This window comes from Oryzias latipes, chromosome 14 (assembly GCF_002234675.1).
Source record: "Oryzias latipes chromosome 14, ASM223467v1".
Taxonomy (NCBI): Eukaryota; Metazoa; Chordata; class Actinopteri; order Beloniformes; family Adrianichthyidae; genus Oryzias; species Oryzias latipes.
Window position 1 is genome coordinate 30,268,173 of NC_019872.2, and position 13,650 is coordinate 30,281,822.

General features: G+C 46.4%; 1 protein-coding gene across 3 annotated transcripts in view; it reads left to right on the forward strand.

The window, feature by feature from the left end:
• Window positions 1–9,947: 9,947 nt before the first annotated feature.
• LOC101167340 (glutamate receptor 1) overlaps window positions 9,948–13,650 on the forward strand; it is a 92,906-nt gene continuing 89,203 nt past the window's right edge. The window contains exons 1-2 of one of the 3 annotated variants that reach the window (XM_023962455.1): window positions 9,948–10,229; window positions 11,586–11,720. In XM_023962455.1, the coding sequence (XP_023818223.1) occupies window positions 10,055–10,229; window positions 11,586–11,720 (310 nt within the window). In that variant the 5' untranslated portion in view covers window positions 9,948–10,054. The remainder of the gene's footprint in view (window positions 10,230–11,585; window positions 11,721–13,650) is intronic. The other 2 variants (XM_023962454.1, XM_023962453.1) reach the window with 2 other exon arrangements.

The window sequence follows — 13,650 nt, forward strand, 5'->3', positions numbered from 1 at the left end:
AGGGCGACGGCCCACACACTAGCTGGCCCAGAGGAAGAAAGGGCATGCGGAGGCAATGAACGAGGATCGCTGAAGGAATCAAAATGAGCCATAGACGCTGCATAAAAGAGACCAATCATAGGGAAAATGTCCACAGAGGAGAGACGGGTCCAACAGAGACTAATCCACATGCTGACAAAACCAACAAATGTACACAGCACCTACAACAACGAAAGAAAATAAACAAACAGAGAGCTGCCATAATAATAAAGGCAGCATCTAATAAAAGATAGTCAAGATTTACATTCAGCTCCTAAAGAACAAACAGCAACAGAGAAAACGGCAAAAGCCACAACAAAGTCAGCCACCATGAGAAACCTGTCCAGACGAAGACCGCCAGCCTTCACAACCACAGAAGAGACCCCACGACCCCTGAAACAACAACCGGACGACGCAGAACTACACAGCAGAAAATGAACCAGGCAGACCATGAAATCCAAGACCAAAGAACCACAATTCCCAGGGTCCTTAGGGGCGTGAAGGCACCGATGAACGGGTCAAACAGGAAGCCTTAGAAAACCCAACAGAAAAACCCGGGAAAAGAACGACATGCCGGCCGCTCACCGTAGAAATTCCGATGACCATGGCAGAGGAGACCCGGACAGCTCCTGATCGAGCGCCCCCAACAACCCGAATACCACGGGAAGCACACCCCCCCGCAGATGCATGCGACCGCGCCGCAGAAAGAGGCAGACGCGGCGAAACGAAAGCCCCACATCAGAAAAAGGGGGGATCATCCATCCAAAAAGGATGCGGGGGGAAACAGCAAGACGCCGAAAGTGAAGGAGACCGGCGAAGAATGAGCGCTGAAGGTAAGAAAGAGAATGAAGAACTGCGCACCTGGGCTAAAATAGGACGCTGAGCAGGTGAGTTAATTGACTGAACCACCCTAGGGGAGTAACCTGTAAAACACTGCCGAGTGTGCCTGCCTGACATGGCGAAGGAGGCTTATTTAGTTCTCCATGCCTGTTTGGTGCAGTGATTCATGTACTTGTACTGTCAGCTATTGAATTGTGTGACTAATTTCATGTTCTTATACAATTACAGGTTTGAAGCCCATTGAGACGGCTATTCTTGTGATATTGGGCTATGTGAATAAAATAGAAATTAACTGACACTGATCTTCTTTTCTCTGTTCTTCAACATGAGACAGGTGACTTTAAGATGAAATAAACACAATATCTACCAAGAATCTGACAAGATCGGTTGCACGTCTGTCCCGTCTTTCTCAGAAAAATCCCCAGAAAACTGAAGGCTTGACTGAAGGTTCTATGACCATTTAGCATCTATTGAAGCCGTTTCTGTCTCCTTATCAGCAGAGGACATCGTCAGACACTGATCTTTTGTAAATCAAATTATTTACATTTATAAATGACCAACAGACTACAGGAAGGGCTTCCTCCTGTTTGTGAGCTGATAGGAACTTTTGGACCATCTGTGCTCCGTTTCCTGTCACTTCCTGTTTAACTTGGGTTAGCCTGTAAGCTTTTTTGTTGTTGTAATTTTTGTTTGTGTGCTTCTCCTCCATCCACAGTCCTGATCTCTGGAGCCTCCGTCAGTGTGAATCACTGTGTTTGTGGCTCTTGCAACACGTGGGGGCCGCAGCAGAATGTGCCGCCGTGGCGGGCGTTGCGTGGGCCAACGCACGCACAGCTGCATGGCTGATTAGGCTTTGTGAGCGTGCAGAGCGCCGCTGTCGCTGCTCGTCCGTCCACGAAGCTCTGAGGGGTTTAATGAGACGTGCGCTCCCACCGCTCCGCTCACCTCACATTAAAACAACACTGGACACCAGGAGAGCTCATGAACACGCACAACACTTCCTGCTGCTCGCCAGCACTCAGACATCACACGCCTCACGAGGAGCGGGCGCCGTGCTGAGGACCAGGGATGACCCGAGTCAGGTCGCAGCGTCCCCGTTGGCTTTGGAAAGGAAGAGCTTGTTCCACTTCATAAGATTTAGGTCTTTTAATTCAAAACCCGTCGCTAAATCAGGCACACAAGAAGGATTTTCCACCACCTTCCTGCTGCTGCCATCATCTGATGACGTCACGAGATTCTAACGTCCAATCAGCCCCAGCATCTGTTCTTTGAATTCTGATTAACAGATTACGATCTTAGGAATTACCTTAATGTCATTTTTCTTATAAACATTACTAATCAGACAGGAGACAATCCTGGAGAAATTCCCGTTCCCTTCATCTGAATTCCAAAGTTTTTATCTTTTCGATACATCTGTGAAGGTTTTTGATCCACGTTCTCTGACCGCAAATCTTTTTTGTTGACTTGAAGATCCTCTGTTCTGTATTTACCTCAGTCCGGAGCCTTATGAGGTTCCATAGTTCTGTCTTTTAGAACCATGACTTCCAGCCTCATTCCATTTATCGTCTGTCTGGAGGAAGAAGGAACCCAGCAGTTTTCCTGCCGTTTCACAGCTCTTTGCGGTGTTTTCTGAAGCGGAGCAGGATCTCAGTGTGATGTCATCGCTGCCCAGACTTGTAGCTCTGAGAAGAAAGAATGTTCTGCAGAACTTTGTCCAACAACCCTGATAGAACCAACATCTTCTGTCTCTGTCAAAAAGATTTGACTGATTTCGTGTTTTCTCTGATATCCTTGAAACAAACAAACCGGTTGGTCCCGGATCAAAGCAAACTGTCTGTCCCTGCACACATATAAACCTGGTTCTGACCCAAACCCATGAGATGGAACTGTTGTCGGTTTCCATCAGGGCAGCAGGACTTTCCCATGACGGCGATCAGAGCCATATCAACAGCATCCTAACGTCTTCAGGTTCTCCGTCTCTTTCTGCAAACTCCCACTGTTTGCTGTGATTAACTGTCATGAAGCTCTTTGCAGATTCCCTCCAGCGATTTTACCTCTGCAATCCAATTTCTGTCCTAATAACCAAACCCACTGCTTCCATGCGGAATACTGAATACCGGGGGGAGGGGAGTTTCAGCTCCGTAATGGATTTACATGTTGAGACAGTTTTTCTGCACTTGAAACTCGAACTCCAGAGAAAATTACTGCCTTTCTTGATGCATTTGATTGCATTTGGTACCAACTCATGTGTGTGTGTGGTGGTGGTGGTGGTGGTGGTGGTGGGGGGGGGGGGTCAGGTATGACTGTAAATCCACAGCTTTATGATATTCAAATCCATGCAGTGAGAAATATAACCCTTTCTGCAGTGAATGGTATGGACCTGGTTTTGTTTTGCAGTGAATGGTATGGACCTGGTTTTGTTTTGCAGTGAATGGTATGGACCTGGTTTTGTTCTGCAGTGAATGGTATGGACCTGACTTTCTGCAGTGAATAGTATGGACCTGGTTTTGTTCTGCAGTGAATGGTATGGACCTGGTTTTGTTCTGCAGTGAATGGTATGGACCCAGCTTTCTGCAACAGCAACAGTAACTACATCAATGAAACCACAACCTTCATCTGTGACATCTTCTTGTTAGATTTTTTATTTAACTAGACGTCATAGTTTGAAAATAAATATTCTTCCGTCCAACTTCTCCCATATATTCGACCCTTTTTTTCTGCCAGCAAACCCAGCCCACCATCACGTGTTGATCTGCTGGAAGCTCCACCCTCTCCTTCATCTGAGTGTTCTGGATTTCCCTGAAGGTCCTTCGACACATCCCAGAGTCTGTGCTTGACCTTCTGCTCAGATTCTTCTCGTTTGTTCACCGATGGACAAACTGAGACAGGATCACCAGATCAGAGAGCTCTCCTGGTTACACCCTTCAGGTCTCTGCCGTTGTTCACGATACGGTTCCACCCTCAGAACCACAGAGTCTCCATTCTGAAGATCTCAACTTTTTTGTTTATTCAACAACTAGAACCCAAAAATGGTTTTTTCTTTGCTCTATATTTAAACATGTTGGATACATTTGGACAATCCCAGATTACCAGAAGAGGTGCGAGTTCACCCCCACAGTTCTACCTGTTCCTTCCTGGTTTTTGTGTGTTTGTGATGGAGATTTCTGACATCATCTTGGTGCCAGTGGCTCAGGCGGTTTAGCAAGCATGAAAATGATCGAAGGGTAGGTGGTTCAATCCCCGCTACCACCAGTCAACTGTTGTTGTGTCCTTGGGCAAGACACTTCACCTTCCCTGCCTCCAGTGTAAATGTGTATGAATGTCCGGTGATGGTCAGAGGCGCCGTACTGGCAGCCACGCCCCCATCAGTCTGCCCCAGCTGTGGTACATCAGTAGTTACCATCACCAAGAATGAATGAATGTTGGACACATTGGAGGAACTGGAAAAGCAGATAACTCTAATCCATTATTTTTTATTACTTTTACATGTTAAAATGTGACTTTTACACTAGAAACATATGACTTTCACATGGATGTGACGTCCACATTAGGGGCGGGGCTTAGTGCACAGGTTCACAGCTAAAGGGACACATTTACCCGCATTCTTTACACTGTTCCCACAAACAAACTTCCGGTTTGTCCTGTGATGAGGGCAGTGCTGATGGATCCGTGGCGTTACTCATGGGGGGCTGGCATGGGCGTTGCAATGATTATCTGAAACTCATTTTTCATAAATGTGTTCTGGATAAAGTCACCTGTTCTTTATTAAAAGCACTTTGTGCGTAAGTGCTCCTGCACAAACTGCTGTCATAAACACACGGGTGAAGAAAGCGGACTCGAACCTGTGAGAGTGCGACCCAGTTAAGGTTGGTGACAGTCTGAATCCATTCAAGGTCATGAATTCATAAATAAAACAGCTAAATGCTGCAAATGTCTCCGTGTTCTTTGGAACGTTTGTTATTAGAGGAAACAGTTGGAACCAGAGAAAAAGTTCCAAAACTTTCAACTGTCTGCTAGATTTAAACATTGTTGTTTTTCTTCTTGTCAGCATAAAGAATAAAAACATTTGTGGTTTTCAGCTTAAACAAAAGAACTTCAGATCCTCACGGATTTTTGTCTAACATGCAGTGAGTTTTAAAATAAAAGCTTTTTGCACTTTAGCTCTACATGAAAATTTTTAAACTGTCAAATTTACAGTCTGCTTTTATTTTGAAAGGTTTGAATGAAGGACAAGGACTGATCCAAGCTCTGGACCACCTCTGCAAGCTGTCCTTGGTCCACTGCAGTGAGTCCAAACACGGATCACAGCAGATGAACCTGCTGGACTCAAATGGACTTACTGATCTTCTGCATTGATCTGAGGGCGGGGTCCAGGTTCTTCTGCATTGATCTATTTTATTCTTCTGTTGAAAGAATCCGGTAAAAAGGCATTAAACCAACAACAGAAAAACCTTCTTTTTAAAAATGTATTCTTTTGGAACGAGGTGAAACTACAGGGGTGCGGTTGTCTACTCTTCCATTTGCTGACCTAAAATCTGTCAACAAAATCAGAATTGAAAACAATTGGATCAAACATACTCTAAAGATTTGGACGGTGGTTAAAAAAATGTTACTGGACACAGGGTCAATTTCCAGAGCAATGCCTATTGTTGGTAATGTAGACTTTCCGCCTTCAACGCGGGACCCCGGTTTTAGGACATGGGCCAATAAGGCCTTATAACTCTTAACCAGCTGTTCGATGGAACAGAACTTAAGTCCTTTTCACAGCTTCAAAGACAATTTGGTCTTCTGCCAAATGATTTTTATAAATATCTACAAATCCGGCATTACATCATGAAGCACAAAGAGCGAGACAGAATCAATAAAACCCCAAACTGGATAGAACAATATTTTACCACAATCACAGAAAAAAACTTTCCAACGCATAAACATGTTTCCAACTTGTATAAGAGACTCTCAACTGCCACCGGACAGCATACATATAATATCAGAGAAAAATGGGAATTGGAATCTAACTGCATAATAGAAGATGAACAATGGGATAAACTGTGTGAGGACAGCCATGTAGGAATTAATAGCCAACTATGGAAAGAGTTTGACTGGAAAATCCAAATGCGTTTTTTTCACACACCCCTGTTGATTTCTAATTTTGCCAAAGGCTCCTCCACAGCCGTATGTTGGAGGCAATGTGGAAGACTTGGTGATCATACACATATTTTCTTTGATTGCCCAGCTATCTGTGAATTTTGGAAAGATATTAAGAGGGAGATTGAAACTATTGTAAATCGTGACGTTCCTTTAAGTACTCTGTCGTATCTGCTTGGTGTATTTCCAAAAGACTTTGATGATGATCAAATATATGTAATGTGCATTTTACTAATGGTCGCAAAAAAAAAAACACAACAGGAAATTGGAAAAATGTAACGTCACCTTCTGTAACTGAATGGAAACAAAGAATCAAAGACGTAATTTTTTGGAAAAAATGACAGCATTGCTACAACTAAAATCAGATGTCTTTGGAGGTCGATGGCACGCGGTGACATTTTATTTGGGGTTGTGACTGTTCTTTGTACCTTTGATTGTGTTTGTATGAATATATGTTTAACTCAACTGCTGGTCACATCTTGCATCAATGCATTTTTTATTTTATTTTTTTGTTTTACCTGCTTTACACTACATTGAAAGTGGACTTACGGTCAAACTTGTTTCAGGGAATTGTTATGTTTGTTTTGTGTTGTGATGAGAAAACAAAAATAAAAAGTTCAAAAAAGAAAAAGCAACCTTTTTACATAAATAAGAATAACTTATGGAGGTTTCAGGATGGGCCTCTCTAAGATTCCAACGGGGGGGACGTGGTTCATGTTTACCATGTTTGTGGGGGACAGTCAATTCTCTTGGGCGCCTTCCTCTTAGGCGGGGGGTGGGGGGAGGTTCCTGCCCTGCTCTCCACTAGACTTCCTGTGGGGCGGGTGGGTGGTTGCTTGGAGCGTGGGGCGAAGTTTCTCTTGGGGGACCCTTGTTTGTGCCAGGGGTTGGGGGGGTGCTCTGAAGCCCTGGGTGGTGGTGTTGAGCCCCACCCCTTTTGATTAACATCTACACCTGACAGTAATGATGCTAAACTTCCAGCACCCCCCCTCCTTCTTTCTTTTTCATCCACCAACTTCTTTAAGTCCCTTTTTTTTGGGCCTTATTCCTTGTTTCTAACATCGCACTCTTTCCGTTTGGTTACTGTTTTCCATCCGGTCCAGATAAAAATGTAAAAAACATAATGATCAGAAATCAAGTCAAATCCAAAAGGTTTATACAAATATATGCACCTCGTGAAGATTCATAACGTCTACTGTCTGTCCAACACAAGAGGCCTGTTTGGACAGGACGGGTTAAAAAAGGGCAGGGCTTCCCCCACCCTCACCCCCTCCCTACAGGAAAACTGCAGCACATTTATCACAAATAGATGAACCTGACCCCCCACCACCACCACAATAATGGCAGACGTAAAAAAAAAGCACAAAAACAGAGGGAGACGCTGGAGATGAAGTCAAAGCTGAGGAACTTCCAGGAACTTCAGATTCTGCTTTTGAAGGAAGTGAAACAAAGAATAAAATATGCTAAAGGCTTTCAAGCTATGGCGGGAAATCTGCAGTTTGGAAAAGGCGAGTTTTTAGTTTCTTGGAGAATTGTGGGAGAGAGCCGATGTTTGGGAGGCCATGGGGAGTGAATTCCAGTGTCGGGGGGCAGAGTACTGAATGCTCTGCTCCCCATAGTGACGGGGCGTGCAGTGGGGACGTCCAGCTGAAGGGAGGAGGACCTGAGGTACAGGTGGGTGTGGCAACATGGTCCGACAGGTATAAGGGGGGCAAGGTTGTGGATGGATTTCCCAGTCAGGAGAAGTATTTTGTATGTAGTTGGGTGTGTGATCGGGAGCTGCTGCAGGACAGGCGTGATGTGTTGGATGGGTTGTGTTTCAGTGACATGTTGTTGTTTATGTCGAGTTTTCTGAGGTCGACCAAGACGAAGGGAGTTACGCAATCCAGGCAGGAAGTGACGAGGCTCCAAACCAGCAGTGCAATGTAATATTCAGGTGTGACAATGTGTCTGAGAACAGGCCCCGCCCTTTTGACAAACACCTCATCCTCAGGTCACCCCCTCCCCCGCTGTGTGCAGTCTCTTGGGTGAACATCAGCTGAGGACATTCCTCGCCGTCCGCGTGAACTTCTCTGCGGCGTGAAGGGCTGGGCGGAGCAGCAGTGCAGCTCTCACTTCCACACGTGCGCTTTCATTCTGGGCCAGCGTGCACGTTCCTGTGCATCCAGCTGTGTGGGCACAATGCCTTCATCATTTATTCATCCTCCCTCCATCCTCAGTGGAAACCTTTGTAGGCCTTCTGGCCAGTGGGGGGAGGGGGGTATCTGCAGAAGTTTATGAAACTGCATAAAATTTTGATCTGACAAATTAAAATGAATGAGAACAAGTGGGGCGTTTATTCACTTACATGAGATGACACTTAAGACAAGCCTGGGGCTTTTCCTTTGCTCCAATAACTGCCCTGAGGGGCGGGGTCAGTCTGACGGACAAAAAGAACTTCCTTAAGGAAAAACTGTAAAGTGATTTGTGGAAGTCACCGTTCAGGTGTGACACATCAGCTGACAGAGGCGGAGCCACGTACTTAGTGGAAGAGTGACGTAGGGCGTGCTCAGAAAAGGGGGGAGCCATGTAGGGCGTGCTCAGAGAGGCGGAGCCACGAATGGCACGCTCTCAAAAATCTGGAAATCTTGTTCCCGATTTTTATCCAAGGAGTAAAAAAGGATTGAAGATAGCGTACCAAATGATCAGTTGACCTTCAGACGGGAAGACTCGTTCAAAGATGATGACTGAACCGTCCAACACTTTCCTCTGTTCTAAACTCACTCCATCCTCCATCTCCTCCTTTTGGTACAACTGCGACAGTGCATCAGGCTTACGGTTCTCACGGTCAGGTCTATTAGATAAGGTGAACCTGAATCTGTCAAAAAAACAGGGACCATCTGTCCTGCCGGGAGTTGAGTCTTTCGGCGGTACAGACATATTCCAGGTTCTTGTGGTCGATCCCAACAAGGAAGGAATCTTCAGACACCTCCAGCCAATGACGCCTCTCCTCGAGGGCCATCAATACCATCAGTATCTCTGTTACCTGCATCCAGTTTCGCTCTCCGAAGGAGTGTGCTTGCAGGTACACTCTCTGTGAGAACACAGCTCCCACTCCAGAGTCAGAAGCGTTCTACGAGATAAGAAGAAAACTTTGGGTTTTACCTGACAGTCTTTGATGTAGTGACCTGACCGCAAAAGCACAGGAATTCACGTTGGTCCAACTGATGAACTTCAGTTCTCCAATGACCAATGAGGACTGTATCTGAGAACTGGACTGAGTGACTCCTCCCCCCTGGCCTTCCAAACAGGAAGTGGCTCCAAGAAGCCAAAATCCCACAGACCTCTATATTAACATCTGTTACTCCATCATTCTATTGGTCAGAAGAACCGTTCTGGATTTGATACATTTTTTGACATCTTCATGATAATCCTCATTGCTTTCTGCAGTTCAAGGTATTCAAGTTGCAAACTAATTAATCAGACGCCTCAAGAAAACATGGGACCCCTCCCCCATTGTTTGATTGACAAGCACTTTCCGTGGAAGGGGTGTACTTCGAACACATTAATTCCTGATTGGCTCCAACATGGCAACGTCTATCACAGAAAAATGCCAAATGAATTGTCTTCATTTGGCTGGAGCCAGAGGAAAGGCGTTTTCTGTGGGTGACGTCGCACGTGCTCTGTCCAGTTCTCTATACAGTCTATGCTGGACTCCAGAGGTTTAGATGACGTTTGAGGTGGAGGCTTGGGTCATTCTGGTACCTTTAGAAGAAATCAAAAACTGATCATGATGAAGGCGGCCGACCACAATCTTCTTCACTCCTCACTGACAGGAAGTCTATGATGTAATGAAAGTCGGAGGAACTTTTTTAGAGCATTTCCTGTCTCCCATGTTTGATCCTCATTGTCCTCCGTTTCATTCATGTTTGTAAAGCAGAGGCTGAGAGCGCATCGCTGCTGAGGAGGCGCTCAGAGGAGGAGGGGAGGTGCGGCTCGCAGTGGAAGGAGGATGTTTGATGCGGGGGCAGACTAACGGGGGCCACAGCTGAGCAGACAGAGCTGCTGGCGGATGAGCGCGCGCACGGCCGGCCTGCGGCGTGGATGGATCGGGCTGCTTTTTGATCTGCTGCTCTGCTGGAGAGGAAACATGCGGGGCTTCCCGGTGCGCTCGGTGCTGCCGCCGCTGCCGCTGCTGCTGCTCGGTCTCTGCAGCGGAACAAGTTTCCCGGGAAACATCAACATAGGTGAGTGGGGGTCCAGGTTGCTGCTGGACTCTGCGGTCCGTTCTGATCCAGAACTTCACTAAGTGTCCGGTTTGCTCTGCGTAAAAATGCGCCTTCCACTTCTGCGCTTTGATCAGTAGTGGTGGAATATCTGCATTTAGTTGTAGAGGATCTTCCTCCAGAGGAAACATCTCAGTCCTGAAGCCTCAGAAGACCTCTGAGAAGCAGCAGCTTCATCTAAAGACGTCACGTGACCAGAAATTTCTAAAACCACTGATGAAGATCAATCGGCAGGAATGAGAAGCTTGGATGATCACGCAGGATTATCAGGAACACGCGGGATTTGCACCATAAACCCGGGATTGATGTTCTGTAAGTTCTGTATCATGACAAAGATCCCAGTCTGACCTGAACCAGAATAAAAACCACAGATCTGCAGAACACTGATGGAAACAGGATGGAGGAGTCGGGTTTCCAGATTGGGGTGGGGAGGATGGGGGGGGGGGGGGGGGGGGTGATGTCAGGGAATTAATGAAAAAGTTTGACAAAAAAATAGCACCAACTTAATAAAGATTAAAGGAACCAGCATCCCTGAAGGAATGTTGATGAACACAGCTGATATTCTGCTGAAGGTCAATGTTTTTAGATCCGTGTGAATGAATGGTTTCCCGCGGCACACCTCACCATCTCTCACGGCACACTGGTTGAAAAACACTGATGTCAAAAATACATTTTAGATGCAAAATAAAGACACGTAATAAAACTGTCTCCAATAGTTCATAAAGAATGACAAGCATTGAGCCGTCGCCCCCTTTACATTTGTCCGTATGGCCTAAAACATTAGAAACCATCAGACTGGGAGATGAAAACCTGAAGTTTGTCTCACAGAAACAAACCTTTTTACTGAGAATCAGAGCATGTTGCTGGTTGGACGGTTTAGCTTTCCATTTCTAATTTATAGAATTGATAATTGGGGCAGCCGTAATGCAAAGGTAGAGCGGTCGACCCTGATTGGAGGATGGCAGGTTCAGCTCCCTCCCTGCCTGCCCATGTGTCCTTGAGCAAGATGCTGGAACCCCTTTTCCCTGGTGGTTACAGGTCGGGCGTCGGCGTTCAGCAGTTCATCAGTGTTTGAATGTGTGTGTGTCTGCGTGTGTTGGGGGGTGTGTGTGTGGGGGGGCTGTAAAGCACTATTTACCTTTTGATAACCACAGGGGCGGGACAGGAAGCTGTGATGCACATCCTCTCTCTCCAGTGCAGCTGCAGGTGGCGTCTGGACTTGAACTTCAAAGAAGATTTTTGTGTTTTGGGGAAATATCTCTGCACAAACTTTGACTTTGCTTATTTGTAAAAGTCAAACTCTTTTCTTGACAACAGGAGGCCTTTTCCCCACCGGCTCGCACGAGTATGAGGTGTTTCGGTTCGCGCTGTCGCAGCATCAGGACGTCTCTAAGCTGGTGCCTCAGGTGGACATGGTGGACACCGGGAGCAGCTTCGCCATGACCTACGCCTGTAAGTCCAGATCCTGGTCCGGATGAGCGCTGGGATGTTCAGCTTCTCTTTTGGTCTGCATGAGGACTTTTCGGCCCATTAAGGGAAGCTGAACGTTCATGATGATGGAGACTGAAGAGCAGCCTTCAGCTGGTTTTCACCGATTATTCGGACATGTTTGTGTCAAACTGCCAGGGTAGATCTGCAAAGTGCAAAGGGAACCTCTGAAGGAAACGCTGATAAAGCTGCTGCTATCAGGTGGCAGTGTGTGGGAGTGTGTGCGACACAAAGGTGTGTTCCTGTGTGTGCCCACATGCTGTCAGCAGATGTTGTCATGTTCTGCAGGAAAGTGTGATTGTTGTGACAGTGGATGGTGAGGCGGGAGGCTGCTGGCTCACTCGCCATGAGACCTGTAGCCTGATCTGTCACGCTGCCAGATAGCGCAGCTACAAATGACGGAGAGCGCAGACGGATATTTTCAGCCCCTGCACAGGCTCTGCAGCTGGGGGGGAGTGGGATTATCTGCAGTCATAGGATGGAAAAACCAACAGTTGAAAGTGTGCTCCTGCTTTTTCTGTGGACCTGTGGTCAGTCTGAAGGCTGCAGTCTGACCCCACATGGGGGTGAATCCTTATTTTGTCCTTGGATGGTCTGGAGAATGAAAACCCGTCAACATCAGCAGTTCAGACGTCCTGCTGATGATTGGCTGCTTGATGGAGAACGTCTACCGGTGGTTTCACTGTTCAGCAAAGATCAACCCAGAGCGCAGAAAAAATACATTTTCATGCTTGTGTGAAGAGATGGAAACCTGCTAGAATGCAGGACATTAAAAACTATTAAAAACATTATTATTATTAAAAGTATTATGGGATGGCAGAAATGATCACTGATGCATCTGAAACCTCCACATTTAAGGCGAGAGGTAAAGCAGGAGTTATCAGGAGACAGAGCAGCCACTCTGGCACATGTGCATCTAAATATGACGAGGATGGAGAGAAAAAATGTCCACATCCATACGGAGAAGAAAATCACCGTCTGCATCGTCACGGATGTTCTAACGCAAACACTGAAGCCAGAACATGAGACCACAAACATCCCAGATGAGCATTTATGAATCTCAGTAGAAACAAAGAACAGCCACGTGTCACACAGATCCATACATGTTCGGGTTTAAAAACCTGCTTGGTTCTGAACTAAATTAAGAGCTGCCAAAGGACAGCAGGGACAAGAGGGTAGAACCGGACCTGAACAGGACCTGAACCAGATCTAAACATTGACCTTAATAGGACCCGAAAAGGATCTGAACGGAACCTGAACCGGACCTGAACATGGACCCAAACACAACCTGAAAATTGAGCACGTGCCGTTTGGAGAGAAACGATCAACTGTAGGAGAAAAATGTTTGATTCCTGAACTGAATTGAAAAGAACAAAAACAAAAACCTAGGCATGAAGAAACTGTTGTCAGAGCGTTTCTCTGTGAGATCCACAAAGGAAACCAGATCTGCTGAGCCTAACTCACTTCAATGAGATCCACTGAAACACTCACACAAACGTGTGCACACGTGTGTTCTCGTTGGTTGTTTCATATCTTCCTGATCCTGCTGTTCCACCATGGAGACCACTTGACTGCTTTCCGTCTGCAGAGGAGCTTTGGCGGCTCCACCAGACCACCGTTTGGTTCACCTGCTGGAGATCCTGATCTTCATGACGGATCTCTCTGCTGCTTTCTCCAAAACGAATCAGTTCTGGATCCAGACTCGCTCCAGGGTAATGGGGGTAAAAGGAGGCGGTCTTTAAGAGGGCAGACGGCAGAAGTGAAGGTGAGCCCCAGGGAGATGAGCACAAATGGAGCCGGTCTCTGGAGAGTCGGTCCGGATGATGTTCTTATCCTCACAGAGACACAGTGTCAAACCTGCTCAAAGTTTACATCCGTCCAGGAGCTGAGCGGG